This window comes from Cervus canadensis, chromosome 1 (assembly GCF_019320065.1).
Source record: "Cervus canadensis isolate Bull #8, Minnesota chromosome 1, ASM1932006v1, whole genome shotgun sequence".
Lineage (NCBI taxonomy): Eukaryota > Metazoa > Chordata > Mammalia > Artiodactyla > Cervidae > Cervus > Cervus canadensis.
This window is the reverse complement of record NC_057386.1, coordinates 103,284,235-103,311,862: the sequence shown is the minus strand read 5'-3', so window position 1 is coordinate 103,311,862 and position 27,628 is coordinate 103,284,235. Positions and strand designations below refer to the sequence as shown.

At 43.1% G+C, this 27,628-nt stretch overlaps 1 protein-coding gene across 9 annotated transcripts in view; it reads right to left on the bottom strand.

The window, feature by feature from the left end:
- Positions 1–3,447: 3,447 nt before the first annotated feature.
- RIMBP2 (RIMS binding protein 2) overlaps positions 3,448–27,628 on the bottom strand; it is a 295,906-nt gene continuing 271,725 nt past the window's right edge. For 5 of the 9 annotated variants that reach the window (XM_043488869.1, XM_043488838.1, XM_043488883.1 and 2 more), the window contains 6 exons: positions 22,911–23,092; positions 21,688–21,856; positions 15,933–16,036; positions 14,520–14,591; positions 7,025–7,159; positions 3,448–4,867 (listed from right to left, as the gene is read on the bottom strand). In XM_043488869.1, coding sequence (XP_043344804.1) covers positions 4,679–4,867; positions 7,025–7,159; positions 14,520–14,591; positions 15,933–16,036; positions 21,688–21,856; positions 22,911–23,092 — 851 coding nt within the window. In that variant the 3' untranslated portion in view covers positions 3,448–4,678. Of the gene's footprint in view, positions 6,525–7,024; positions 7,160–14,519; positions 14,592–15,932; positions 16,037–21,687; positions 21,857–22,910; positions 23,093–27,628 lie in introns of all 9 variants that reach the window. The other 4 variants (XM_043488854.1, XM_043488893.1, XM_043488861.1 and 1 more) reach the window with 2 other exon arrangements.

Below are 27,628 nucleotides of genomic sequence, written 5' to 3'. Positions count from 1 at the left end.
GTTAGCCTTATTGAATTGTAAATTTTCTTTGGGTATTCTGGATAAAAATCTTTTATCATATTCATATGAGCACTATGAATGTTTCCCCTCAGTTTCTAGCTGTCTGTTTTGCTTTCTTAAGTATCAAAGAGAAGATGTCTTTAAATTTGATGAAATCAAATTATCAGGGTTTTTTTTTCCTCTTATAATTTGTGCTTTTTGTGTCTTATACATCTTCCCAACCAAATTTCTGTTGTGTTTTCTTCTAGAAGTTTTATAGTTTTAACTTTTTCATTTAGTTCTATATTTTATTTTGAGTTAAATTTTTTGTATCATGTAAGATGAGGGTCACTATTCTCCCCTATTAATCCTCCTTCTTTCTGCAGAATTTTCTGGAAGAGACCATATTTTCCCCATTAAATTGCCCTGGCACCTTTGTTGAAATACATTCACGTGCATAAATACAGGGACTGGTTGACTGAGTTGAGATGTTTAGTCACTAAGTCGTGTCCAACTCTTTTGTGACCCTGTGGACTGTAGCCTGCCAGGCTCCTCTGTCTGTAGGATTTCCCAGGCAAGAATACTGGAGTGGGCTGCCATTTCCTTCTCCAGGGGATCTTCTGGACTTAGGGAATGAACCTGTCTCCTGTATTGGTGGGCGGGTTCTTTACCACTGAGGCACCACAGAAGCCCGAGTTAAGGTTTATATTAGTGATTTGTCCTTTCAATAAATATTTGAGAACCTGCTATATGTCAGTCACTGATAAAGACGCTGGAGACACCACAGTGGACAAGACAGTGATGACTGCCCTCCGGGATTGCACTCTAGTGGGGGAACAGAATATAAAAAGCACAACAATAATATGCTATTGATAGCAGCAAAGCTGGAAAGGGTATTGTTCATCTTTTTCAAAATGGTTTTGACTATCCTTGGTCATTTGCATTTCTGTATAACTTTTTAATCAGTGTATCAGTTTCTAGAATAAGCCTGCTGGAGCCTTGACCAGTATTTCACAGAATCAGTAGATATACTTGGAGAGAAATTGGCAGTTTAACAATACTGAATCTTCCAAACCATAAACATATTATATATCTGTGTTTAGGAGTGTTTTCACAGTCTCTAGGCAACGTTTTACAGTTTTAGGATACAAGACTTATTTGTGTGCTGTGCTATCTTCAGTCATGTCTGACTCTTTGCCATTCTATGGACCGGGGCCCACCAGGCTCCTCTGTCCAGGGGATTCTCCAGGCTAGAATACTGGAGTGGGTTGCCATGCCCTCCTCCAGGAGATCTTTCCAACCCAGGGATTGAACCCATGTCTCTCATGTCTCCTGCATTGGCAGGCAGGTTCTTTACCACTAGCATCACTGGGAAGCCAAGTCTTTTGTGTATTTTGTTAAATTTGTCCCTAAAAATTTCATGTTGTGGTGCTACACAACTAATTATATTTATTTTATTTCACATATCTGTATTTTAATTTCTGTCTAATTGGTCCCTGTTGGGGAAATTTATAGGAAATATGCAGCTTATTGTTGTTCAGTTGCTAAGTTGTGTCCAATTCTTTGCAACACCATGGACTGCAGCATGCCAGGCTTCCCTGTCCACTATCTCCTGGCGTTTGCTCAAGGTCATGTCCATTGAGTCGGTGATGCTAACCATCTCATCCTCTGTTGCCCTCTTCTAAAAATACAGTTGATTTTTGTATGTTGACCTTGTACCCTGTCACCTTGACAGATTAACTTTATTAGTATTAATGGCCTTTTGTAGATCTCTTAACATTTTCTGCATGAACAATCATGTCATCTGCAAATAAAGACTGTTTTATCTCTTTCTTTTAAAAGCGTATAACTTTCTTTTCCTTTTCTTTCCTTACTGTTCTGGCTAGAAGCTCCAATGCAGTGTTGAATACAAGTAGTCAAACAGACACCCTTGTGTTGTTTTTGACAGGAAGGGGGAGTGGTCAGTCTTTCATCATTACATATGTTGGCCGTTAACTTGATCAAGCTAAGGTAAATTCCTTTCTTTCCCTAGTTTCCTGAACGGGTGTTGATCTCTTCCAGTGCTTTCCTCACACCTATTGAAATGACTAAGTAGCTTTTCTCTTTTGTTCTGTTAATACAGTGAAGCACATAGATTTTTCTTCAGCATGTGCAGCCAACCTTCATTCCTGTGATGAACCACAGTTTAAGTATATCATCTTTTTATATATTGTTGGATTCAATCTGCTACTATTTTGTTAAGGATTTTTAAAAATCTATATTCATGATGCTATTGGTCTGTAGTTTTATTACAGTGTCTTTGTCTAATTTTGGTAACAGGATAATGCTGGCCTTGTGAGTGTGGGCATTTTTCTTTCTTTTCTCTTCTCTGGAAGAAGTTGTATACAGTTTGCCTTGTGTATTCCTTAAGTGGTAGTATTCATCAAAGCTGAGTCCAGCTCAGGATCACTTTACATTTTCATATTTTAGGAAATTTGTAAATGTGTTCAAAAGATTTAATCCTGGCTCTACTTTTACTTTTTTTTTTTTTTTTTTAGAAATTGTTATTGATTTCTTTTTATTGTGGTAAAATATTTATAACAAAGTTTACCATTTCAACCATTTTTAAGTGTATAGTTGCATTAAAGACATTCACACTGTTGTGTAGACTTTAATTTCTTATACTCGTATTTCTCAGACTGGAAAATTTTTTAAGACATTCCATTTAATCTAGCATTTTAGCTTGTTAAACATTAGATCGCCAGAAACTTCATACCCTTTGACCAACATCTTGCCATTTCCCCCACTCTCAGCCCCTGACAGCCACCATCCTACCCTCTGCTTCTAAGTGCTTCACTGTTTTAGGTTCCACATGTAGGCGAGATCATTCACTATTTCTCTGTCATCAACTAGTCCAACATAACCTTTTCTGTTAATGCAGTAGGTGAAAACATAATTTGATGTGAATGGCATTATGATAACAGTTGTAATTTTACATATTCATACATATCATAAAGTTATGAATTTGAATTATATTTTCATCTTGCATGTTGTTAGTGAGAATAAACCCTATTATTTGGAGGATTTTAAAATAAGGTTTTTAGAAAAATGCTTTGAAAAGTAGTATTTTATTGTATGTAGTTGGTGTAGCTCTTTATTCAGATCCTTTGAATTCTAGCGTTGCCAAAGGGAGATGTTATGAATATGGTTTGAACTCACTCTCCACATCTTTGCTGCTCGTGAGTATTTCACGAGAAATACTGCCTCAGCACTAATTATATTTTGTTTGCCACTGAGTGAACTGTCACCAATAATTCGAGGATGACAGCATGTTGTAAATGACTCCCCAAACATAGGTCAGAATTCCTTTAGGAAAAAAGTAGTGCCCAAAAGGTAATGTTATAGAGTTTTTCTTGTACATACAGGAGAAAAGAATTCAGTTACGCTGCTGTGATTTTAAAAAGTGTTTAAAACAAACATACAGAATAACTGGCATTGTATAAAATAACAAATTTTATTTTTATAAAATATTTTACACGAACTGTACACATGCACACGCCCACGCAGAACTTAACCACACGTAGAGTAATCTCCTTTTAATAAAGCTACCACATACTATTATGTTACAATTTACAGTATCGTTTTTGAAGACACAATGGGGAAAGCTTTGTCATCCATTTATAAACCTTCCATCAATTACAAAAGAAAGGCAGTCTGAAAAGTATGTATAAAGAGTAAAAACAATTTACAAGTGGACAAGAATTACAAAATAGTAACCGTCAAATACATCTGCCAGCAACTTTGTAAATCTTTTTTTGTTCAGGTGCCAATGGTGAAGATTGGTATGGGATAATTTTGAAGAGACTTGAATTTAGGATGTTTCTGGTGTGGCTTATGCATCATGTGGCTTGCTTTACGTGTGTGCTGTTCACTGTTGGCTGTGTATGGCATTTTGACAAATAATGAAAGTAACGTAAATCCATATGCCACAAAATGTAACACTGAAAGCAATGACTATTACCAGGTGTCTGGCAGGTTGGAGAAGTGGTACTTTACCAAAGCTACTTCCTCTCCGCTTTTTTGAATGATGTGAATAAGTAAACATTTTCTGTGTGTGGCCTGGCTTGCTTTAAAAGCTGAAAAGCCAGGATCTTAAATTGCACAGCCTGCACAACTTGGTTTCAAACCACTGTGTCTGTGAGGATGAGAGCACTGAATGCACGACACATACAAAGTGTACACTGTAGTTTTTATTAGACAGTACAAATCACTGTGCATTTATAAGGCAGGACATCAAGGCGAGTAAACTAGGAATTTCAAGACCAGAGTTAAAGTGAGAGTTACGCATTATGAGGCAAGCATTTTGAAAAGGGAGAGAGGTTGAAATCATTCCTTTAAGGGCAGATGACAAATGCACAAAGACTGGAATCCCAGGTAGGGAGTGAGCCACAAAGAGCTACTGGCCCCCTGCATGTTCTCGAGACAGCCCAGCTGCCGCCAGAGCCCGGGCACTAATAAGAGCGATGGGCCGAGGCGGGTGGGAGCACCAGCAGCTCTTTGTCCTGGCGCTGGGCTTAAAGTGGATGGTAGTGCAAAGAGCATTTCTCTACTGGTGTCAGGGGAGAAGATTGTTTTTTTAGGAAGTACTTGAGTCATGAAAGCCCTAGTTTGGAATTAAAGAAAATTACATAGATTTGGAGGTTGTCCGGAAGCACATGAATCATTTCACTGCACCCAGCTTTTTCAGCAGTTTCTTGCCTTTGGAAAGCAGCCCCTTTTTCTTTTTCGAGGACATGTCCCTGCCTCTCCCAGGACTACCAGTACCCTTAGGTGACGGAGGCGACCCCGAATGGAGATGCACTGTGGGGGATGGCGCTCTCCTTGCTGTACCTGAACCCTCAGCAGGAACCTAGTAGGTACATTGGTACAGTTCATTGAGTGCGCGAGCGCCAACAACATCCATCCGCTCACTCCGTAACATCAGAAGCCCCGCGCTGCCCCGTTTCCCACCAGGAAAGGTAAGGGTGGATCATGCCTTCTTCCAAGGGTTAGAGTATGCCATGAGAGGCTCACACCCCTCCCAGGGCATATCTCTGACAGGGGGGTGGGTCTAGCCATCAATGTTGGGTTTTCAGTTTCTTTGTCTCCGGGGAGGGGGTGGCCATTGCTTTGACAAAACAAAGCTAGGTAGTAATTTACTTTGTAAACTAAGACCAAGAGCAGGAAAAAAAAAAAGTTATTTTGAATTATGTTGAGAGTAGTATTGGCCAAGTACCCATCTTAAACACAAAAGTAATCTTAAACACAAAAGTTCTTAAAGAAAAAAGTTCTTAAAGTTTTGTTGTATATGAAAACTACTTGGGTATATAAAACCCTGACATTGCTGAGTGCATTCCTGGGTTGGTTAGTATACTGTAGAAACATTGGAGATGGCACACCGGTTGAAAGAAAAGAAAAAAAAACTAAAATGAACCTTAATTACAATCAAAGAAAGCTTAAAGGCCCTTATTGTATGCTTTTGTTATTTCCAAGATATTAAAGATGTCTTTTTGTCAATATAGAGCACATGGTAGGACTTTTGTACACTTTAGTGCTTAATGCTGCTTTACAAGAGCAGAACTATATGGGAGGCATGACAACTGGCCTCACTCATGTTTCTGGTCCTGGGCATGCCTGCATTCCTCTTATTCCCTTACCTCACCAGAGCAAACCTCTCTCTAATATGAGTGTTCATTATTCAACAGGCAAATGATATGAGCCAAGGGGCTTCAAGCTTACTTGGATTTAAAATCAAGGTCTAATTCTAATGGAAAACACCTAGTAAAGCATCCCAAAGTACACCTGAAGATACCATCTATTCCATCTAATGCAATCGTTTGAGCTGCATGTTTCATTAAACTTAGTATTGCATTGGTATACCAACAGAGCAGTCTTCCACCAAACGCCTTTGTGTTCAGGACACTCACTTGTGCTTTGAGGAGAAGCACCAGCTCTCCTGTAAGGTAGAGGGGTGGTCACTTAAGAAAAAGCTGTCTGCTGCTCAAGCCAGCATGGGAAGTGTTCAGTGCCAACTCTAGATCACCTCTTGTTCACTACTCATCTGCTCGATCTCGAGTTGCATTTTTTTTTTTAAGTAAAATTTCCATAGTAAACATTTATTAGGTTGTGCTTTTTCCAAGAGTGGCTAACAATGCAATATGCAGCTTTAATTATGAGTAGACATTGGAACACTCTGTGTAAACGAACAATTAGCCTGTTAAGAAATATGTTCCCAATGTTGGCCTTTCAAATATTCTTAATGTAAATCGTAGGAAATAATTATTAAAGATGATTTATTTCACTGCAAATTCAGTTGCTTTACAACTGAGACCAAGTAATACTTTAGGTCCAATGGATTTTTGAGACATATTTCTTTTTTTTTTTTTTTAACCCCACAGTGAAGCCTTAAGTCTACCACATTGGTCCAGTTAAGGTAGCTTAAGTTGGTATCTTTATAGGTATCTTCAGTTGCTCACTTACGTGAAGGCTACATTGCCTGATTAAGGTGTGAAATGAACACTCTTCTTCTGTTTCCAAGCAGATGAGCAAAGAAATAAAAATATATATATATAAAAATATAATATATAAAAACTCGCAGTGATGAAATAAAATAAAAATGAGACACTAAACATGAATGTAATCTAATAGTCATATATGGTTGAGAAGTTCTCTGACCTTTGTTCAGAGGATCTGTTAAAGTCCTAACAGGGCAAACAATCATTATTGCCCACTGAATCTATGGACTAGCCATCCCCTCCTCACTCTTGAACAAACTGGAATGTGCACCTAGGATGTAGGATGGGAAGTTCCTTTGTGAGTAAAGCAGGCTGATTAGATTGAAAGGGTCGTTTTTTTGTGGAACAAATAAACATGGTTAAAATTTTTAGGCACAGTCCCCATGGAAGGGCAGAGAAAAAACTCAGGGTCTATGCTCGGCCTAAGATATAAAAGGAGCAATGCAGAGGCTGTGTTAGACCATCTACGGCAGAGCGGGAGGGGGTGAAACATGCTGAGTGCTCATGCTTACCCTTTTCGTCTTGGAGCGCATTGGCATGTCCTGTGAGTAGTGGGACGGCGCGTCGGAAAGGTAGACTTCTACATCATCAGGCACTTCTTCTAGGAAGTTGGAAGGTACAAGCCCTTTCTGCCCATTAAGCTCCCCCTAGAAACAGAGAGATGAGAAAGAAGAATGACTGACCCTTGTTCCCAGAAACCCACTTCTTGCTTTCGCTAAAGGAATATAGCTCAGAGTAGTGAGTTTATCATGGTTCAAAAGTGGTAGAGCTCGGGACGCCAGTGTTTCCTAACTCCCCTGGTCACAAGAATGACCTTGGCCATGTGCTTGAAGTGCAGGGTCACGCCCATCACCCCCCTTCCCCCTCCCCACCCCAAGTCTTGATTCGGTCTACGGTGGAGCCGAAGAGTCTGTTCCAGCCAAGGGGCCTGGGTGAGTCTTAGGATCAGGCACGCTTAGAAACACTCCTCGAGAGCATCTCACTTCATAGTTCTCAGCCCTGGCTGACCTCTGAGTCCTGAGGGAACTTGTAAAAATACCATTGCTCCGGCATGTTGAGAGAGGGGAGCTGGGGGTGTGGGGGCAGAGGCAGGATTGAAGGGACAGAGCAGTTGCCCCTGGTATGGTTCATCCTAGGCTTTACTACAGTCTCACTGTAAAGATCCACACCATAGAGGAAGATGAAACTGTCGATGCCTCCTTAGAGGTGACCGCTTCAGTTGGTATATATTCTTCCAGACCTTTCTACTCAGTCACATGCCTATGCATGTGTGGGGAGAGAGCAAATTAGCCAAGAGGGGGGGTTCAGGCTCTCTCGCTCCACATAGTGTAAACAGTGAGGATGTAACAGCTGAGATCATTTGTAGCACTGCGCACGGGTGTCAGGAGGTCCTCGCTTGGCTGGGCTACTTTGTGCAGGACGCCTGTATGAGCGCCACCTAAAGAAAGCAGGGGCGTTACTGCCGCATCACGGCTGTGTCAGCCATGAGGAGAGAATACGGCGTGTCTACTGTTACGGCCGCTGTGTCAGCCAGGAGAGCATACTGTTGTGGCTGCTGGGTCAGCCAGGAGAGAATAAACGTGTCTGCAGATCCGAGGGCTCCTCAGGTCTCCTTCCAGCTTTACCACTCACACCTTGTCTACCACGGGTCCATCGAACAGCGCAGACAGTGTGAGCAGCGAGACAACTGGCGTTGTCAACAGGGTCAGCCATACAGCATGTAACCAAGACCAGCTGCTCACCGGGTGTATCAAGAGGTTCAGAGCCCACATGTCAACCCGCCCCCTCCCAGTGCCAACCTGCCCCACAGAACCCAAAACCAAGTTCAAAACTGGCCCCAGATAACATGGGAGTCTGCTTCTTTGTTCAATAGGTCTAGGAAATGACAATTTGAAAGTGACAGCTCACAACATCAAAATTAAAAACTATGCATCCAAGGACATGACCAACAGAGTGTAAAAGAAACCTACACGATGGGAGAAAATATGTGCAAGTCATTATCTAATAAGAGGATAATATAATAAAGGATATATAAAGAAATTCTACAGCTTTACGAAATCATTCACCCGGTTAAAAAGTGGGCAAAGAACCTGAATAGATATTTCTCACAAAAAGACGTACAAAAGGTTAACAAGCACATAAAAGATGCTCAGTATCACTATTTATTAGGGAAATAAAAATCAAAACCACATTAGGATGGCAATACTGGTGTAGATATGGAGAAATTGGAACACGTGCATGCTACTGGTGGGCCTGTAAAACAGTACAGCCACTATGGAAAAAACAGTATGCTGGTTCCTCAAAAAATTAAAAATAAAATTACTATATGATCCAACAATTCCACTTCTGGGCATTTACTTAATTAAAAGCAGAGTCTTGAAGAGAGTCTGGTATGCCTATATTCACAGCACTCTTCACAACAGCCAGAAGATGGAATTACCCTAACTGCATCGGTAGATGAATGGATAAACAATGTGTGGCTCAATGTAGTATTATTCAGCCTTAAGAAAGGAAGGAACATCTGAGCTATGCTACAACGGTGATGAACCTCGAGGATATCATGCTAGGTGAATGGTCAAAAGAAGACTTACCCTGAATGATTCCACTTACATGAGGTTCCTAGAGTAGTCAGAGTCATAGAGACAGGAGAATGGTGGGTGCTGGGGATGGTGGAGACTTGGTATTTAAAGGGGACAGTGTTAACTTTCCAAGATAAAAGAGTTCTAGAGGTGGATGGTTGTGATGGTTGTGCAACAATATGAGTGTACTTAACACCAGTGAACTATACACTAATGAGTGATTAAGCTTAAATTGTGTTTTATGTATTTTATCACAATGAAAAATTAAAATGATTTTTTTTAAATGAGGCAGGTCCAGGTACCTCCCATGTTTTCCTGTGCAGTAATCCCTCCTGAGCTCCAAATCCACCTGCCCAGTTCAGCCATCACCTGCCTTCTGCTTTGACCTTGAAGATTCCACTCTCCTATTCACCTGTGACAGCGTCAACCCTTCTCCCTCAGGCTCTCCTATTAGCTTATTTTTCTCTGTTGGTGTTACTTAGAGACTTTCTAGGACACCTTTATCTTTTACTGTGCACGTGTCCCTGGTGATTTCTTCCACATCAAGGGTTGCAGACAACATCAATACACAGACACTGGAATTTCTATACAGTCCAGACCTCCCAGTAACTCTTTAACAGCCAGCTTTTTTTTCCTCCAGCATCAGAAAAACAACTTTCTTTGGGTGAGCACCAGATGGAGTAGTTGGCTTATGTTTGGGGACTACATTCTGTGAAAACACAGCTTTACACACAAACCCCATCAGTACCACGCTCACATCACAAGAGGAACCTGGGTGACCAGAGACCTATACCCTCCTGCCTGTTCAGGCTTCCGAGCTGAACCCTGCCCTGGGCTCACTGAACAGTGGGGGGGTACTGTCTAGACAGTGTTTCCTCTCTTTTCTCCTGAGCCTCCCTCATACAGTTCTGTTAAATCACGTGTCAGAAGTGCACGTGACACCACTGTCAGATGTGATCACTAGAATATTCCAGGGGCGTGAGTACTCCTCCTTCTTGGAGAAGCTCTGTAGCCTCAAGCTCAGTATTTCGTGTTTTCCTCTCAACCGTGTCCTTATTCCTGTTTTACCCAGGGCAGCCATCAGCTAAGGCACGACCTTGAGATCTTCCTGGAAGATGTCCCAACTAACCATCTGAGCCCTCGATGTCTGTCTGCCTCAGTTACCATCTCAGTTCAAGCCCTTGTTTCTCACCTGGGTCATTTCATAGCTTGTACCCTGGACTCTTGGTGACATCTCACCAAGCCCCCTGGGACTCCCACCTCCCTTCAACAGTCCATTTGCAAAACCCTTGACTACAACTTTCTCTAAGAGAAACCTGACATTTCTCCCTCTTGCAGACCCTTCACACTCAGATCTCTGGTCCTCTTTGAGCCTCATTTCTACCACTTCTATGTTTGAGGCCAAATACAAACCGTGTCAAGACCTTACATTCAAACAGAATTGGATTGTGTTAGGCTAAATGGCAGTAAACATTATAACTGCCCCATTTTCTTCATGCACAGTCAGCACGAAGCCCAGTCATGCCTGCATAGTTCATCTTTGCTGGCTTTAACGCTTTTTAGACTGCTACTGTGCAGCCAATTTCCTTCTGACCTATCAAAGTACGTGACTTGAGAGCCTGGCTATAGAAACACTGTGCGTGCAAGTATCTGGTTAACACAGCCTAAGGGCTGAAGCAGTACGGGGTGCTGGAAATCTCAAATGATTGGAGACAATCTCAAATGATTGACTTCACTGTGGATGCTATGGATTGTGGAGGGGAAGGCCCAGGTGGACAACAGAGGTCCCTCCATCTAGTCTCTGTTCGTTATGGGATATTTGGAACTGAGGAGAGACTGGGAAGAGGTCACAGGAGTATATCCCAGAACAAGGTCACAGGAGTATATCCCAGAACAAGTTAGCTCTTATGAGAGCTTTCAAGATTGCACGCAATGTCAGACAACACAAGTTTGGTGAAGCTTGAGATGTTTGGTATCAAGTTAGACATCCCCAGTTCTCATTTATCAAATAAGAAATAATTAAAAATAAGTGGACTGGGCAGTCTACTCAGCAAATCAGACCAACAAAATAACAGTAAAGCCATTTGGTGAAGATATACATAAAAAGTGTACATTTCATAATAATTTAGATCTGATTCCTACTATCATGCAAAATTTAGGTAGGCTAGCCAAGAAAACAAAGAGAGAAAACATAACATAGCAATGGAAACATGCAGCTCATAGTAGAAAAATATTTTTAAATTACCAGATAATACTATGTCCAGTTTTGTCTAGGTGTTTGAAAATCTAAATGAAAGGTGTGGCATTCCAAGTATACATAGAGTCTAAAAAAATTGACTCAGTAAGAAGGATAATCATTTAAGCAAATGAAAGCTGTTATACAACTGCATCCTAAAAAGACAATGAACCTAAAAGATCTTACAGACATATTTTAATAATCTTCACATAATTATAAGACCTAATTATGTCATTTTAGCTGTCCAGATCATGAAAAATACTGAAAGCTTACCAGTTCATTCACAGTTCTAGCATAATCCTGATACCAAAAGCTATATAAAAGATATTCCAAAAATTATATTCCAATATAATTTCTGGAATATAAACATAATTCTGAATAAAATGTTAGCAAATCAAATCCAGCTCTTCAAAAATAATTGTAAAAAATAGTGGTATACCATGGTCAATAACTTACTGAGAAAAAAATAAGCTTAGCAAATGAAAACAGGATACTTAACACTATAAAGACCATCTCTCTATTGATAGTCTAGCCTAACACATAACAGTGTAAAGATTAGTGACATTCCTACTAAAATACATAATGTCAAGGATCCCCTGTCCTCACTATTCATAATTGTTCTAAATGGTGCAGTAAGACAGTAAGAAGAGATGACTGATAAATATTGAAGAAAAGACAAAATGTCTTGACTCAGGGAACTCAAGAGAACCAACTGATGACAATGGATATAAATGCATCCAGAAGAAAGATTTGTAGGGGAACATAAACATGCATGCAGATAAATAGGCACAGAGAGCACACACATACACACAAAATGCACACATACACACACACATGCAAATACATACACATGCCCATATACATACATAAACATGCACATGCATCCATACATGTTTGCATATATGCACACATACATGTGTGTTGCATACATACACACAAAACAGATACATACACACATGCATATGTATACACACATTTCCAACATATTTTCTAAATAACCAGTAAAATATATACCAGAAAAATCATAATAGCATGAACAGAAGAATGAACTTTAAAAGATATATAAGGATGTGTACGAATAATTTCATGAATAGATGAAAGGAAAAACTTAGAAAAAGTCAGACACACTCATGTTAGAGTTGAAAGACAATGTCATGTCATCTAAAAACTCCCCAGTTTCATCTAAAAACTAAATGCACCTCTACATAAAATACTGTGGTTTTGTTGTGGGGTAGGATCCTAGTGAAGAGATCCCTTCCAAATGTGAATATGAATTATAAAAACACAATAATTGAGAGAATCAAGTAGCATGAGATATGGATACAATCTAAGTAGGAGTGTAGTACGCAGAAGAAGGGTGGGATTTTTAAACAGTGAGGAAAGGATGGATTATTTAATAAGTGGTATGGGACATTAGTTTCTCTAATTAGAAACAGAGTTAGACACTTGAGATTTACATGTGAAAATGAAGCTATCAAAGTGAAGAACCAAGATAAAATGATTATTTCTATCACCTTGAAGGACTTTTAAGCATGACTCCCAAGGGCTGAAAAACTGACTACATAAAAATGTAAAACTTCTGCTTCATAAAAGAAAAGAAGACAAAACCACACACAAAAAAGAAAAGTTAAAAATCAGAGAATTACCTAGAAAAAGAAATATTTGCAGCATAGGGACAGAGTATCAAGACAGGCTTGGACCTGAACCTGGGACCTTTTGCTGCAGTGCTTGCACCTGGTGAAACATCTCCAGCATCAAAATACAAAGAAACTAGAAGGAAGTAAAACTAACTGCAACCAAGGGGGGCATTTAGGGCAAATTATGGACAACAAGGCACAAAAAGACCAAAAAAACCCAACTGCCACTTCTGAAGAGCCCAGAGTAAAAACAGAGGTTTGAGAGCAAAAGCAGGGTACCTCGCGTGCCCCCTGCACACACCACCACGTAAGGGGTGTGCAAACCACCTAAGCTAACTCCTGGCCTGACCCCTGGACACACCCCTACCTCACCCCATGTAAGGAACAGGCTTGTCCCCCTCATCTGAGAGCAAGCAAGTGAACCTGTTATTTGTTCTGGCTCCCCACTGTGCACCAGGGGCCCCAGTAAAGCCTTACCTGAATTTTTTGTCTGACCTCTGATCAATTTCTATTGATTGGGGAAGGCCAAGAACCCTGGTTGGTAACAGTATGAACAATCTTACTAAAAACTATTCTCTTAAAAATCAGAAACTGCAGCAGAGGAGCTTTGACATACCACGTGTGCCTAATGTTGTAAAATCCATTTGACCCCAAGAGAAACCTGCCTTGTCAGGACTTGAGAGTTTCTTGATTATTTTTATTATAAAAAAAAACAACAACAGAAAGAGGAGGAAAGTGGGATGCAAGACGATGACCCCATCCATAAGGCAAGGGACAGCAGTAGGTGTCTGGCTGGGGAAGTGCCACAAAGATGACCACCCAACATGCCTGCCTTCTCCTCTTCAGGAATATCAGGAGATCCGCTCTGCTGGCCCAGGGCAGAGCCAGGACTCCCCCACCCCTATCCCAGAGGCTGGGTCCACAGGGCTCTAAGAGGGAGAAGCTTGAAATTCTGCTGGTTTTAATGAATTAATTTTGCTTCTTTGTATTTCTTCCTCTCACCATTTGAAAATGTATTATCTATGCACTAAATGGGGCTTCCAAGGTGGCCCTAGTGGTAAAGAACCCTCCTGCCAATGCAGGAGACATAAGAGACTCGGGTTCCGTCCTTGGATTGGGGAAGATCCCCCGGAGGAGGAAATGGCAACTCACTCCAGTAGTCTTGCCTGGAGAATCCATGGACAGAGGAGCCTGGCAGGCTACAGTCCACAGGGCTGCAAAGAGTCGGACACGACTGAAGCGACTTAGCACACACGCAGGCACCAAGTAATCCAGAAAATTAAACGGCTTGGTAAATGTTTGGATGAAAGAAGTATTTCATGTAAGCACGTGAATACTCTTACTTTGTCAACAGCTCATACCCATTGAAAATGTCCCTTTTAAGGAGAAGTAACAGTGAAGACCACAGAACTGCCTTCCCATATTATATGTGAAGAGCAAGGAGGACAAGCACATTAGCCATCCTTTCAGCAAGCCAGGTAAAGTTCACGCACAATTTTAGAGGACAGAATAGACAAGCAAAAATAGTTACATATTTGATGCTTCAAAAACTTACATAATAAAATCCATCTTCATCAATTTCACCAAAAACAGTAATAATATCTCCTGTGCAAAATGTAAGTTCAGCCTGTAGAGACAGAACATAAAGTTAATAGTGTTTTCCTAGATATAGAAGTTGCCTTAAAAAAAAAAACTTCATGATTTCTGGTATGATTTCTCTTTTTTTCTTATTGTTTTGGTATGAACCTACCCTTTCAGTCAGATAAGGAGGAAAGGTACATATCAGATGAATGAATGCCTGTGTTCCCAGTCTCTTAGAAAGTAAGGACAACTCAACATGAGGCCAAGTCTCCGACAGATGGGCTGCTGTGCTCCCATTCTCAGCCAGAATTAAGATCATCCCCAGGTTCTGCTGGCGGTGCGTCTTTACAGCTAGTTAAATAGTTAACTTAAAAACCACAGAGCCTTCAGATGCACTCTGCAGTGTAGGGACCATTGCACAAATATCCTTTCACTGAATGTAAAAAAAAAAATTGTACTTAAATGTCATTTAGTAAATATCTACTACGTGCCATGCTCCAGGTTAGAGGTGGGTGCACTGACTCCAGCAGAGGATACCAGAGAAAAATCGCATTTTTATCTCTAGATATGAAAACAGGGGACTCAAGTTCATTTCTAAGCGCCATTAGGCATCATATACACATTAAGCCAGGCTTCCCAGGTGGCACTAGTGGTAAAGAACCTGCCTGCCACTGCAAGAGACACAAGAAACATGAATTCAGTCTCTGGGTCTGGAAGATCTCCTGCAGGAGGGCATGGCAACCCACTTCAGTATACTTGCCTGGAGAATCCCACGGACAGAGGAGCCTGGTGGGCTACAGTTCATAGGGTCGCGAAGAGTCGGACATGACTGAAGTGACTCAGCATGCATGCACACATTCATCAAGCCAACACAGAAATTTGAATCCACCTAAGCTCTGAATCTGAACCACAAGCTGGTCACCCATTGGGCACAACAGAAATACCAAGGACCAGGGATTTGTATACATCTTGTCTAAAAAAACAGCTCCAAAGAGTGGAAATCTAATCCCTCTGAAGGCAAATGATTTTCAGTTTTCACAGTGTTCCTAGGATACCCAGCCTATGTGCAGAGAGAACATCCATCTTTTCTGCTCTATTTCCCTTGCGTGTGTGTGTGTGTGTGTGTGTGTGTGTGGTGGGGGGGGGGGTGTCACTGGCCACATGTCAGAGGTTTTGCTCTCTCTCCAGGACGACCCATCACAGTAGGTGTGGGTCACAGGGTGCGGGTCCAGGGAAGCCCTATGTCAGTGGCCACCAGTGCCCTGAGTGTGTCACCAGGCTTGTGACCTGCCTCCTGCCCTCCGGGCTCTCTTGTTCCTGGTTGAGTAGCCCTTCCCGTGTAGGTTCCAGGGAGAGGAGGGAGGGAGGGTGTTGTGCACAGAGGTACCTCGACGTCGATGTTGGGCGAGCTCTCCCTCGGGTCGTAGTCATACAGGGCCACCATCCTTCGCGTGGACACCGAGTGCTGCCTGCCGCCTCTTCTGTTCCTCTCTGTTCACATCACAAGGAGAAGAAGAACGCCATCATGATGTGATCTCAAAGCCAGCGGCATCCCCTATCCCTTGACTTAGTCAGTGGAGCTAGGTTGCATGCGGTGGAGCCAGGTTGCATGCGGCCAGTGTGGCTGAGATGACTGCTGGGCAGTAGTGCTGGCCAAGCCGGGGAAGCCCCCAGGCTCCCTACGCTCACACTGAAGTCCAGTCGAGCCCCACTCCTCTCTCTCTGTACAGAAACAGGGGAGACTTGGAGCAGGGAATTTGCTCCAATAGTCAGTCTAAAGGGCTTGGAGTGGCACGAGGTGCGTGTGACATGGGGGGCCACGTGGGCCACTTGCAGGTTGTGACCCAGCTCAGAGGAACCCCATGAACACCAGGTCAAAAATGCTGCCCATGGAGCTGCTATGAAGATTATTCTCACTCAGATTATTCTCGCTCAGATCAGAGGCACAACCACCAGTCTGTCGTCAGGAGAAACAAGAGTTACCAGAAGGGGGTACCCTCTCTGCCCACCTCAGAGGTTCCTTTCCCTCCGCTTCCTCTAGTGCCCTCGCTGTATTTTTAACATCTGTCCCTGAAAGGATGCCACTTGTGGAGAAGGCTCTGGGGGAGGTCCCCTCCTGCTGCCCGGCTGTGATCTGCCCTGGATGGAGCCCTGGGCTCTATAGCAGCAGAGGAGGGGAGGAAAGAGGAAAACCCACCCGGAGCATTTGCAAAAACTCCGAAAACAGCCATTTATAAGGGCCAATGGAGAACCATGGGATCTGGCCCAAATCGTCGAACTCCCTGGCAAACCTCCGTTGTTGGGTTCCTAAATGACGTTTCTCCTGGAGAAAGTTGGCATTGAGGCCTTTCTCCCAAACCCAGCCACCTTTTGCCTAAGACTGATTTTTGGAATTTAATGCACAGAAATGAAACCTCCCAAAGACAAGTGTTTTGAAAGCATCTAAAGTGAATTAAGCAGCTTTTCAGGGGTCTGCGGCAGGCACAGGGCTCATTGTGTGCATGTGCAAAATTCAACCCTCAGCTCCTGGTCAAGAATCACTGCTTTTATTTTAAATAAGCAAGCACACCTTTGCAGGTCCTGCATGGATGTTTCCTGGATTAAATTACAGTGGTAACCAGAGGTTAATTACAGTGTTGCTAAACTGCTAATTTCACAGGGGAACCCTATGTCAGTGGCATTAAGGCTACATGTGTACTGTATTGAGGTGTAATTTACATACAATATGATTCAGTCTAGTGTTCATTCACTTTAGTAAGTTTTGATAAACTTTATGGTCACATAACCACCACAACCATCAAGATATTGAACACTTACGTCACTGTGCCCCAAATTCCTTCATGCCCATTTGTCACCTCCAACCTAGGTAACCACTGATCTGTTTTCTGTCCCAATAGTTCTGCCTGTTTTAGAATATGTTTAAATGGCATCTCATGGGTGTAGCTTTTGGGGACTGACTTCTTTCCTTTGGACAGTGCATCTGAGATTCAGTCATGTTACTGCATGGATCAATAATTTGTTTTACTCTTCTTGGTGAGTAGTATCCCATTGTATTGATGCACCATAGTTATTTGATCCATTTACCAGCCAGAAAACATTTGAGTTCTTTCCGGTTATTAGTGATTTTTTAAAATTTATTTTTGGTTGTGCTGGGACTTTGTTGCTGCATGCAGGCTTTCTCTAGTTGAGGCGAGTGGGGGCTACTCTTTTTGCAGTGCGAGGGCTTCTCATTGTGGTGGCTTTTTTTGTTTTGGAGCATGGGCTCTAGGGTGCATGGGCTCAGTAGTTTAGGTGCACAGGCTTAGGTGCCCTGTGACACGTGGGATCTTAGTTCCCGGACCAGAGATCAAATCCATGTCCCCTGCATTGGCAGGCAGATTCTTAACCACTGGATCACTGGGGAAGTCCCACTCAGAAATATTTACTTTTGATGATATCTAACACAATTTTTAAAATATATCATATCAAAAACAATTGTTGCCTGGTCATTACAAAGTTTTTCTCCTTTGTTTTCTATAAGTTTTATAGTCTTCATTTTTATATTAAAGACAGTGTCCATCTTGAGTTGAGTTTTTCACTATAGTGAGAATATGGCTTGAGATTTATTTTTGGCCTGTGGATGTCCAGTAATTCCAGCACCTATTATTGAAAAGACTACCTTTTCTCAACTGAATTACGTTTTTACCTCTGTCAAAAATCAGTTGATCGTGGATATGTTGGCCAGTTTGGGGGGGTCCGTTCTATCCTGTTCATCTGTGTGCCTGTCCTTTCTCCAATACCACATGGTCTTGATCAGTTTGCTTTATAGTGAGTCTTAAAATCAAGTTACATGAGTCTTGCACATTTTTCTTTTAAAAACTGTTTCAGTGATTTTTAGTTTCTCTGACTTTTCATGTGCATGAATGATTTAGCTTATTGATTCTATATAGTGCTTTGCATGGACCTTGACTGCTATTTTGATGAATGTATAGGTCGGTTTGGAGATTTCTGACATCTTAATGTCTTAGCAATATTAAGTCTATGAACATTCCATCTCTATTTTCTTAGGGATTCTTTTATTTCTTTCATCAATGTTTTGTCATTTTCAACATACAGATACTACATGTATTTTGTTAGACTTAACTGTATTTCACATCTTTGTTGTGTTATTGTACACAGTATTACTTTTTCAATTTAAATCTCAAGTTTTTCATTGCTAACCTGTGGAAATGCAATTGCTCTTGTATCCATTGGCCTTACTAGTCTCACTTGTGTTCTAGGAACTGTATTTATGGATTCTCCGAGATTTTCAAAGTAGGTTTCCATGTGATCTTTCCATTCTGTGTACCATCGTTTCCTGGCTGTCCTTGTACTGCACATTCTAGCATGCAGCTGGAAAGGAGAGATGAGCGTGGACATTGTAGCCTTACTCCCAGTCTCAGGATGAAAGCGTCCAGTCTTTCACCATGAGAAATATTGCCTCCACATAAAAGGGCAAGCAGGTATCTCAGCTTGGTTCCCTCAACTAGTCTAGGGGCTACTGAATAAAAAGACATTTAATCCAAGCAGTCATGTAAATCAAGTTTCTTTTCTTTAGCAGATTGTTCCTAGACTCTCTGGGTCTGTGGTGCATGAGCCCACTCTCTCTTTGAAGAGGCACTGTCGACTTCAGGAAAGGGCGCAGCGATGCAAGGGAATGGATAGCGTGACGGCTCAGAGAGCTGTGGTCTCAGGGATTTAATCTGGGCAGTTTATTCATATGAAACCTCGGCTATTAGACATGGATCTTGACTTGAGACAATGAACTCATTAATACCAAAAAGGTTGAGACATTTGATTTTTGTGTTTGTCCTTAAAATCATGCATATTACTTGAACCACTGAACTTTGTCTGGAGTGTGATTTAGAAGTGAATCTAGGGGAGGTAACGGGGTGGACTGGGAGTTTGGGATTGGCAGATGCAAACTATTACATGTGGGCTGCCCTGGGGGCTCGTGGTTAAGGATCCACCTGCCAATCCAGGAGACACAGATTTGATCCCTGGGTTGAGAAGATGCCTTGGAGGAAGAAATGGCAACCCACTCCAGTATTCTTGGCTGGAAAGTTCCATGGACAGAGGAGAGCCTGGCGGGCTACAGTCCATGGGGTCGCAAAAGAGTCAGACATGACTGGGCATGCACACAATGCACAACAAACTATTACATATAGGACAGATAAATAACAAGGTCCTACTGTATAGCACAGGGAACTATAGTCAATATCCTGTAATAAACCATAATGGAAGAGAATATTAAAAAGAATGTACATATGTGTATAATTGATTCACTTTGCTACACAGAAGAGATTGGCACAACATTGTAAATCAACTATAAGTCAATAAAAATAAATTTAGAAAAAGGTTAAACAATAAAAAAGAAGTGAATGTAATGTCTTGAAGTATTAAAACTTTAAATGTGAATGCCATGAGTCTTTCTGTCTACAGTTATTTAGAAGAAGGAGAGGCCTTTTGAATGAGTAGATTTTCCTTGCACATGGAAAAATTAAAGACCATAAATGTAATGTTGCTAGAAACAGTTTTACTATTTGCTCAGTGGTTCTAGATAAACAAAAGAATTTCGTATCCAAATTAAAGGGTAAAAATCTTTTATGTCTTTGGATAAGCTGAATTCACCTGAAGAATGGAAAGCATACCACTACCCAATCATCCTTTGAAATTTATCATAGATAGTCAATGTGCAAAGTAGTACCAGTGTCCTGGTGGCCCAGTGGCTAAGACTGTGCTCCCAAAGCATGGGGCCCAGGTTCAGTCCCCGGCGGGCAAAGTAGATCCCACAGGCTGCAACTAAAGATCCCGCATGCTACAATTAAGACACGGAGCAGCCAAATAAATAAATATTAAAACAAACAAAAACCCAAGTATATTACCAGTATCAGTCCATTCATGCTGAGATGGCAAAGTGCCATGGACTGGGAGCTGAGACAACAAACATTCATTTCTCACAGTCCTGGCATGGGGGAAGTCCAAGATCAAGGTGCTGGCTGACTTTGGTGTCTGGTGAAGACCTGCTTCCTTCCTTCCTGGTCCACAGATGACTTCCTTCTCCTGTGTCCTCACATGATGGAAAGGGGAAGGGGCTCTCTGGGGTCTCTTTTATAAGGGCACTAACCCCATCCATAAGGGCTCCACCCTTATGACCAGATCACTCCCAAAGGCCCCACCTCCTAATAAACCATCACATTGCAGATTAAAGTTTCAACAAATGAATTTTAGGGGGACACAAATATTCCATCCAAAACAACCCAAAAATGTTGTTTACCTTCTAAATGTGATAGGCTTTTAGTAAGTAAGGCTATACTTCATCTTTCATGAGAAGATCATCTGTGTTTTCATGAATATTTAGATGCCTATATGTCTGTATCTCAGGACTGTTAAAACCTTGGTTTCCAGAGTGGGTTTTGCCCAAGAAAATCTGTTGGTTAACACTCAGATTTGGGGGACTTCCCTGGTGGTCTAGTGTTTAGGACTCTGTGCTTCCAATGCACGGGGCCCAGGTTCAGTCCCCAGTCTGGGAACTAAGATCCCACATGCCTGGTGTGGCCAAAAAATAAAATGGTTATGTGACAAGGATTTACTGTGTAGCACAGGGAACGATATGAAATATCTTTTAAAAAAAACAACAAAGCATTCATTCCTCTGCTCAGTGCTGCCTCCTGCCCTGAGTTGGTGGGGTTTTTTTTTTTCCGTAGTTTTAAAAAAATATATTTTCTTTAATTGTTGGCAGTGCTGGGTCTTTGTTGTTGCACTCGGGTTTTCTCTAGTCGCAGTGATCTGGGGCTACTCTCTAGTTGCAGTACTCAGGATCCTCGTTGCGGTGGCTTCTCTTGTGGAGCACGGGCTGTAGGGTGCACGGGCTTCAGTAGCTGTGGCTCCCGGACTCCAGAGCACAGGCTCAGTAGTTGTGGTACACGAGCTCAGTTGCTCTAAGGCTTGTGGGATCTTCCCGGTAGAGGGATGGAACCTATGTCCCCTGAATGGGCAGGTGGACGCTCCACCATTGAGCCACCAGGGAAGCCCTGGGCTGGTATTTTGTGCTAAAAAACCCTCGAGAAGGCAGGTGCCACCTGGCCTGCAGGTTCACAGGTGAGCCGGGCACGGCCTCTTACCTATTTTCTCCACAGGTGTGTTCAGAGGGAGGAAGCCTTGTCTGAGAAGCTGGTCCATCATCTCCTCATCATCTGCCTGGATTTCAGAGACCATGTTACAGGGAATAAGGCCAAGCCGGGCACAGGTTTCCCCGCGGTAGAATCCATCAGCGTCTTTATCACCATACACCTGGAGTCGTGGGAAGAAGGCAAGGCATTGGGGTGGCCGGTTCAGAAATAGATCAGCTCTGTTCATGCCAGAGTCACAGCTAGTCAGACACAGACTTGAAGAACACGGAATATCACTGCTTATGGGCATAAGTGTGTACACATGGCCCTCACCCTAAAAATCTGCATGTCTAAGAACCTGATTCTCCTCCAGGGTTTGGACAGCCTCTGGAGCTCCCGCTGAGCAAGGGGCTTCCAGGTGAGGCCAGGGCTTTGCTAGCTGAGTGCATGTGTGTGAATGCACACAAGTTAAGCCCCCCCCGCCCCCAACCCCACATGCAAGTGTAGTGTAACAAATGATTCCTCCATAAGAAGACAGCGCCACTGTCTGGCATTCTAGAAGTGAAAAACCTCAACTCACAGAGGGATTCTGTGCATACTATTCTGCGGGGTAAGCATCACCATCCCTAGAGCCCCTGTTTTACTTAGCAAACATTAGGACCTCTTTCAAAGGTTATTGTCATTGCCCTTTCAGAAATTTGCAAACTTAGGGTTCAAGGCCCTTTCCCCTCTCCTAGGGAGCACCCCATGTCTTCCTTCTGACTCCAGACTCAGGCTCCTCCTCCACTACTGATAGGAGGCTGAATGTCAAATACAAGAGAAAGTAGCCTGTCGTTTTGAGGTATTAAGGCAGCTGTCCCCAAGTTTTGTGGCATCAGGAACTGGTTTTGTGGAAGACAATTTTTCCGTAGATTGGGGGTGGCGGTGGCTTCCCCTATGATTCAAGCACTGTAGGGTTTGTACTCCTATGAGAATCTAATGCTGCCACTGGTCTGACAGGAGACAGAACTCAGGTGGTAATGTGAGTGATGGGGAGTGGCCGTAAATACAGATGAAGCTTTGCTTACTCACCCGCCACTCACCTCCTGCTGTGCAATCCGGTTCCTAACAGGCCACAGACCCATACTGGTCCATGGCCTGAGGGTTGGGGACCCCTGTGCTAAGGCACTTGGGTCTGGTGATCACCCCCTCCCCATCCTCCCCCACCACCTGTACCCCCTGGGCCATGCACCCACCTTGATGATCTGCCCTTCTTTAAAGGGAAGCTCCTCTTCCGCAGCGTCTGGGTTCGGGGACATGGTAAGGGGGTCGTAGTCAAAAAGGGCCACAAAGATGCGGGCTGGGAGCTCCTCTGCCCCAGGGTCTGTCTCTGACTCTTCGTAGAAGTCCGGAGAAAGTCGGTCCCGCCCGTACTCATCTGGGAGTGCATGGGATAAAGCACAGAGTCTAAGTGATTCCCACCAGACATCCTCCCTGCTTTACCGAGAAATGTGAGCTGTTATACAAAGTGTGGCTTTGGAAAACGAAGAGGGAGGCACTTTAAGTATTTTAAAAAAAAAATGTGTAGCTGGGCTTCCCTAGTTGGTTCAGTGGTAAAGAATCCACCTGCCAATGCAGGAGATGCAGGTTCGATCCCTGATGTGGGAAGATCCAATGTGTGCCTCGGAGCAACTAAGCCCATTAACACAGATATTCAGCCTGTGTTCTGGAGTCCAGGAGCCGCACCCACTGAGCCCACATGTTGCAACTACTGAAGCCTGTAGCCTAGAACCTGTGCTCTGCAAGGAGAGAAGCCACCACAACGAGCAGCCCGTGCATGACAACTAGAGAGCAGCCCCCACTGGCCGCAAGAGAGAGAAGCCCATGCAGCAGCAAAGACCCAACACAGCCAAAACCAACATAATCCATAAAGTCATAAAAATGAATTCTTAAAAAAATGTGTAGCTCAGCATGCAGGCAGAAATGGATCACCTCGACAGAGATGGGTTTGAAAAGCTAAGAACTAGTATAAAACGTAGGCAGCAGGGTGAGTGTAGGTGGGCTGCTTGTGAAGACAGCGAGAGATAAAGGGCTGTGTTTCAATGACCTCCTGGCAGGACTGGTCTGAGCACCCGCTGGGGGGTGGGTGACGGGTGGCCAAATCCCGGGATTAGGAAGGACCTGTTTAGGAGTCAAGCACAGAGACCCAGAGACCCTCTAGGTTTCCATTAGCAGACGAGTCAGGGCACAAGGATGTTAAAAGATGTATTTGCCTGTTAGTCAAAGTTTGATACAGGTGACTCAGCTGCTCACTTGGCTCCAAACAGGTAAGTGGCAATGAATGCATTACAGTAAATTAATGACTTCCTGGAAGAACTGAGTTTCAAGTCTGCCTACCACTGAGCGTCTAAAGACTATTTTTGTTTTTGAAATCCTAGTATATATGCATATGTATTACAAGGCTGAGCACCAAAGAATTGGTGCTTTCGGATTGTGGTGCTAGAGAAGACTCTTGAGAGTCCCTTGCACAGCAAACCAGTCAATACTAAAGGACATCAACCCTCAATATTCACTGGAAGGACTGATGCTAAAGCTCTTTGGCCACCTGATGCAAAAGAACTGACTCATTGGGAAAGACTCTGATGCTGGGAAAGATTGAAGGCAAAAGGAGAAGGGGGCAGCAGGGGATGAGATGGTTGGATAGCATCACCATCTCAATGGACATGAATTTGAGCAAACTCCAGGAGATAGTGAAGGACAGGGATGCCTGGCATGCTGCAGTCATGGGGTAACAAAGAGACCAGCATTACTGAGCAACTGAACATCAACATTATTAAATATCATTATAGATATGCATATATCTCACTATGTATGTATACATTTATTAATATGCATATAGAGAGAACAAACATCTCCTAGTGAATTATACTGTTTTGACTACATGAGAAGGACTCAGAACATCAGTGGGGAAGCAAATGAGAAAAACTCCAATCATCAGAAAGGAGGGTAGGGGTGGGAAAAACGGCCAGTCAAAATTTGTGCAAGGAGCACAGGAGGCGGGACAAGAGGATGTCAAAGCTGTGTGGGTAACACGGAGGGTGTGGGGAGAGCCAGAGTCTTGGCTTCTTTCACCAGCAGAAACATGCAGTTGAAAAATAATAAAGCACTTTAACTGCAGGAAAGGTTGGTCTTTAAAATGCAGTGAACTGTTAACATTATTTGAATTCAGGATCCTTTTAGGATACCAAGATAATCTAAACATTCAGTAACTTTGCTTCTGCTAGGAAACAAAACTGAACAGCATGGCCTTACTAATTTCTTCACACCAGTTTTGATTTTGTTTATAGTCAATGCAGACTCTTTACCAGCTGAGACACCAGGGAAGCCCATGAATACTGGAGTGAGTTCAGTTCAGTCGCTCAGTCGTGTCCGACTCTTTGCGACCCCATGGACTGCAGCACACCAGGCCTCCCTGTCCATCACCAACTCCCAACTCCTGGAGTGGGTAGCCTATCCTTTCTCCAGCGGATCTCCCCAACCCAGGAATCAACCAGAGTCTCCTGCATTGCAGGCTGATTCTTTAGCGACTGAGCTATCAGGGAAGCTCAAAGGGAACAAAACTGAACAGCCTGGCCTTACTTTCTTCACACTAGTTTTGATTTTGTTTATAGTCAATGAGAGGGCTTCCCAGGTGGTGCTAGTGGTGAAGAACCCACCTGCCAAAGCAGGTAGACGTTAAGAGACACAGGTTGGACCCCTGGACTGGGGAGATACCCTGGGGGAGGGCACAGCAACCCACTCCGGTATTCTTGCCTGGAGAATCCCATGGACAGAGGAGCCTGGCAGGCTGCAGTCCATAGCATTGCACAGAGTTGGACACGACTGAAGCGACTTAGCACACACGCACACATAGTCAATGAGAAGATCTCATACTTTGTCCCCCTAGTTATTAAATGTCCTCTAAATTAAATAGCATGAAGACCATGGTACACCATCTCGTGACCTGTGAATATCTCTGTATGTGTAGCGATGCAGTGGTTTTTTCATGCTCGTGGCTGATGGTAGAGAAAACCATTAGCAGCATAAGGATGCCTGTTTTCAATTCAGCTGGATAACCTTGGGAGTTTTGCAGAAGGAGCTTAATACAACAGCAGTGTGACCCAGTGGGTGCCATTTCAGCTGAGGGAAATGTCAATGAAGGAGCACTGTGGCTACAACTTTGGCTGCACCCACCCAGAGGGCTCCTAGGGCTTCCTTGACTAAGTTGACGTGATGATCGTGGAGTTGGAATGTACAGGCAAGTTCACAAGGGGAGTGTTGGGTAGGTCAGTATCACTCTGGAAGACCCTTGGGTTACTCCTACAGTTCGCGTGCTCTCAGGAGTTGGCTCAAGTTCAGGCACTGTGATATGCGGAAAACTGCCTCTGTGTCTTTAAGCCCCAAATCACACCAAGCCCAAGTGGGAGGCATTAGGCACGGAGACCAGCAAGAGGATCTCAGGCTAGCACCATGCTCAGTGAGGACAGCAGGCAGTCACCCACACTGTTACAGGATCTCTCTCTGGTTTGCGGGGAGGAGCCGGGATGGGGCGGAAGTGGTTGGAGCACTTGGAGTTGGTGTGTATGAGTGGAAGTGTGGGTATGATGTCACTGTGTTTCCTCCAGAGAAGGTGCAGTAGATACTTTATGGAATCAGACCTCAGGGGAAGAGAACAGTGGCCTCCGTGGAAACGTGTCCACACAAATCCGGCTTCACAGTGTTTGGAGTGGGTGACTGGGAGGCCCTTCCTTTTCTCGGTGGCAGGCTAGACTCAAGGAAGAACTCACCTCCAGCTGCCGGTCTGACCTGGGAGTGGGCCCTCCTCCCTCTGCCCTGATGTGGAATATCCTGACCTGGGGTAGGAGGGGGTCTTTGTCAGGAAGCAGGAGGGGTCTGCATACCACATGCAAAGCTGAGGATCCTGACTTGCCCCTGTTGGCTCCCGAATCCACCTGTGCTGCCAGAATAAGCACTGTCTTCTATAACTGAACTACTTCCCTCACTACCTGACTGAGGCTACCCGCCTCCACTGCTCCTCTCCATTATAATTTCTACAGGGAAAAAGTGGGTCACCTATGAAACACACTTTACAGCTGCTCCTCTTCTCCTTATAGGGAAACCCAGGGAGACAAGTCTCCTTTCTAGAGAGTCAAGTTTTGTTAAGTCATTCCCATCTGGATATAGAGAAAATGTGCTGCATTTCCTTGTTTTGTAAGCTCAGTGGCCAAAATAACCCAGAAAATGGGAGGAAATGGAGATTTTCACAGTCAACTAGTAAGAGCAGAATGCTCTAGGATGCGGTATTTCTTTTTCAGATGGGTACACCCTTGGGCCTTTTCATCTGCCAGGTGAATAACTAGATAAATGCAAAGACCAAAAATTACATAGGAAGAAACCAAACCCAATGAAATCCTCGCTTGGGGTCATTGATTAAGGTTATAAGGCCTTCGTTATGCTAATTACATGACTTAGAATTTACTAGATATGGAACTACATAACTTTCATCTTTTTAAATCAGGAGGGGCATTGTTTTCTTAATTAAGGAAATCCAGAGTATATTTAAAAGTATATTATATTTTAGCTGTGAAGGCATTGCTTATTAAAAAATATATGTAGGAAGTATACGGTCTATAGACGAGTTTCTCCATAAAAGAAAAGGATATTTTTGGAGTTGGCAGATTTCTAAAGTATTAATTACTAATACTGGCACAAGAAAAATATAACTAAATAAACAGAGGCTGGAGGAAAATAGCCTATTCACATGTCACTGACGATTCACTTCCTAGAGTTTTGGGCATGACTCTCCTCTTTGAGTCACTTTTGTCTTTCGAAAATATAATAGGTTCTTTGGTCTGTGAATATATGTATATGAATATATAAAGTGATTGATACTAATTATGCTTTATAATTATGCTTTCTTGCCTTGCTCCATGCT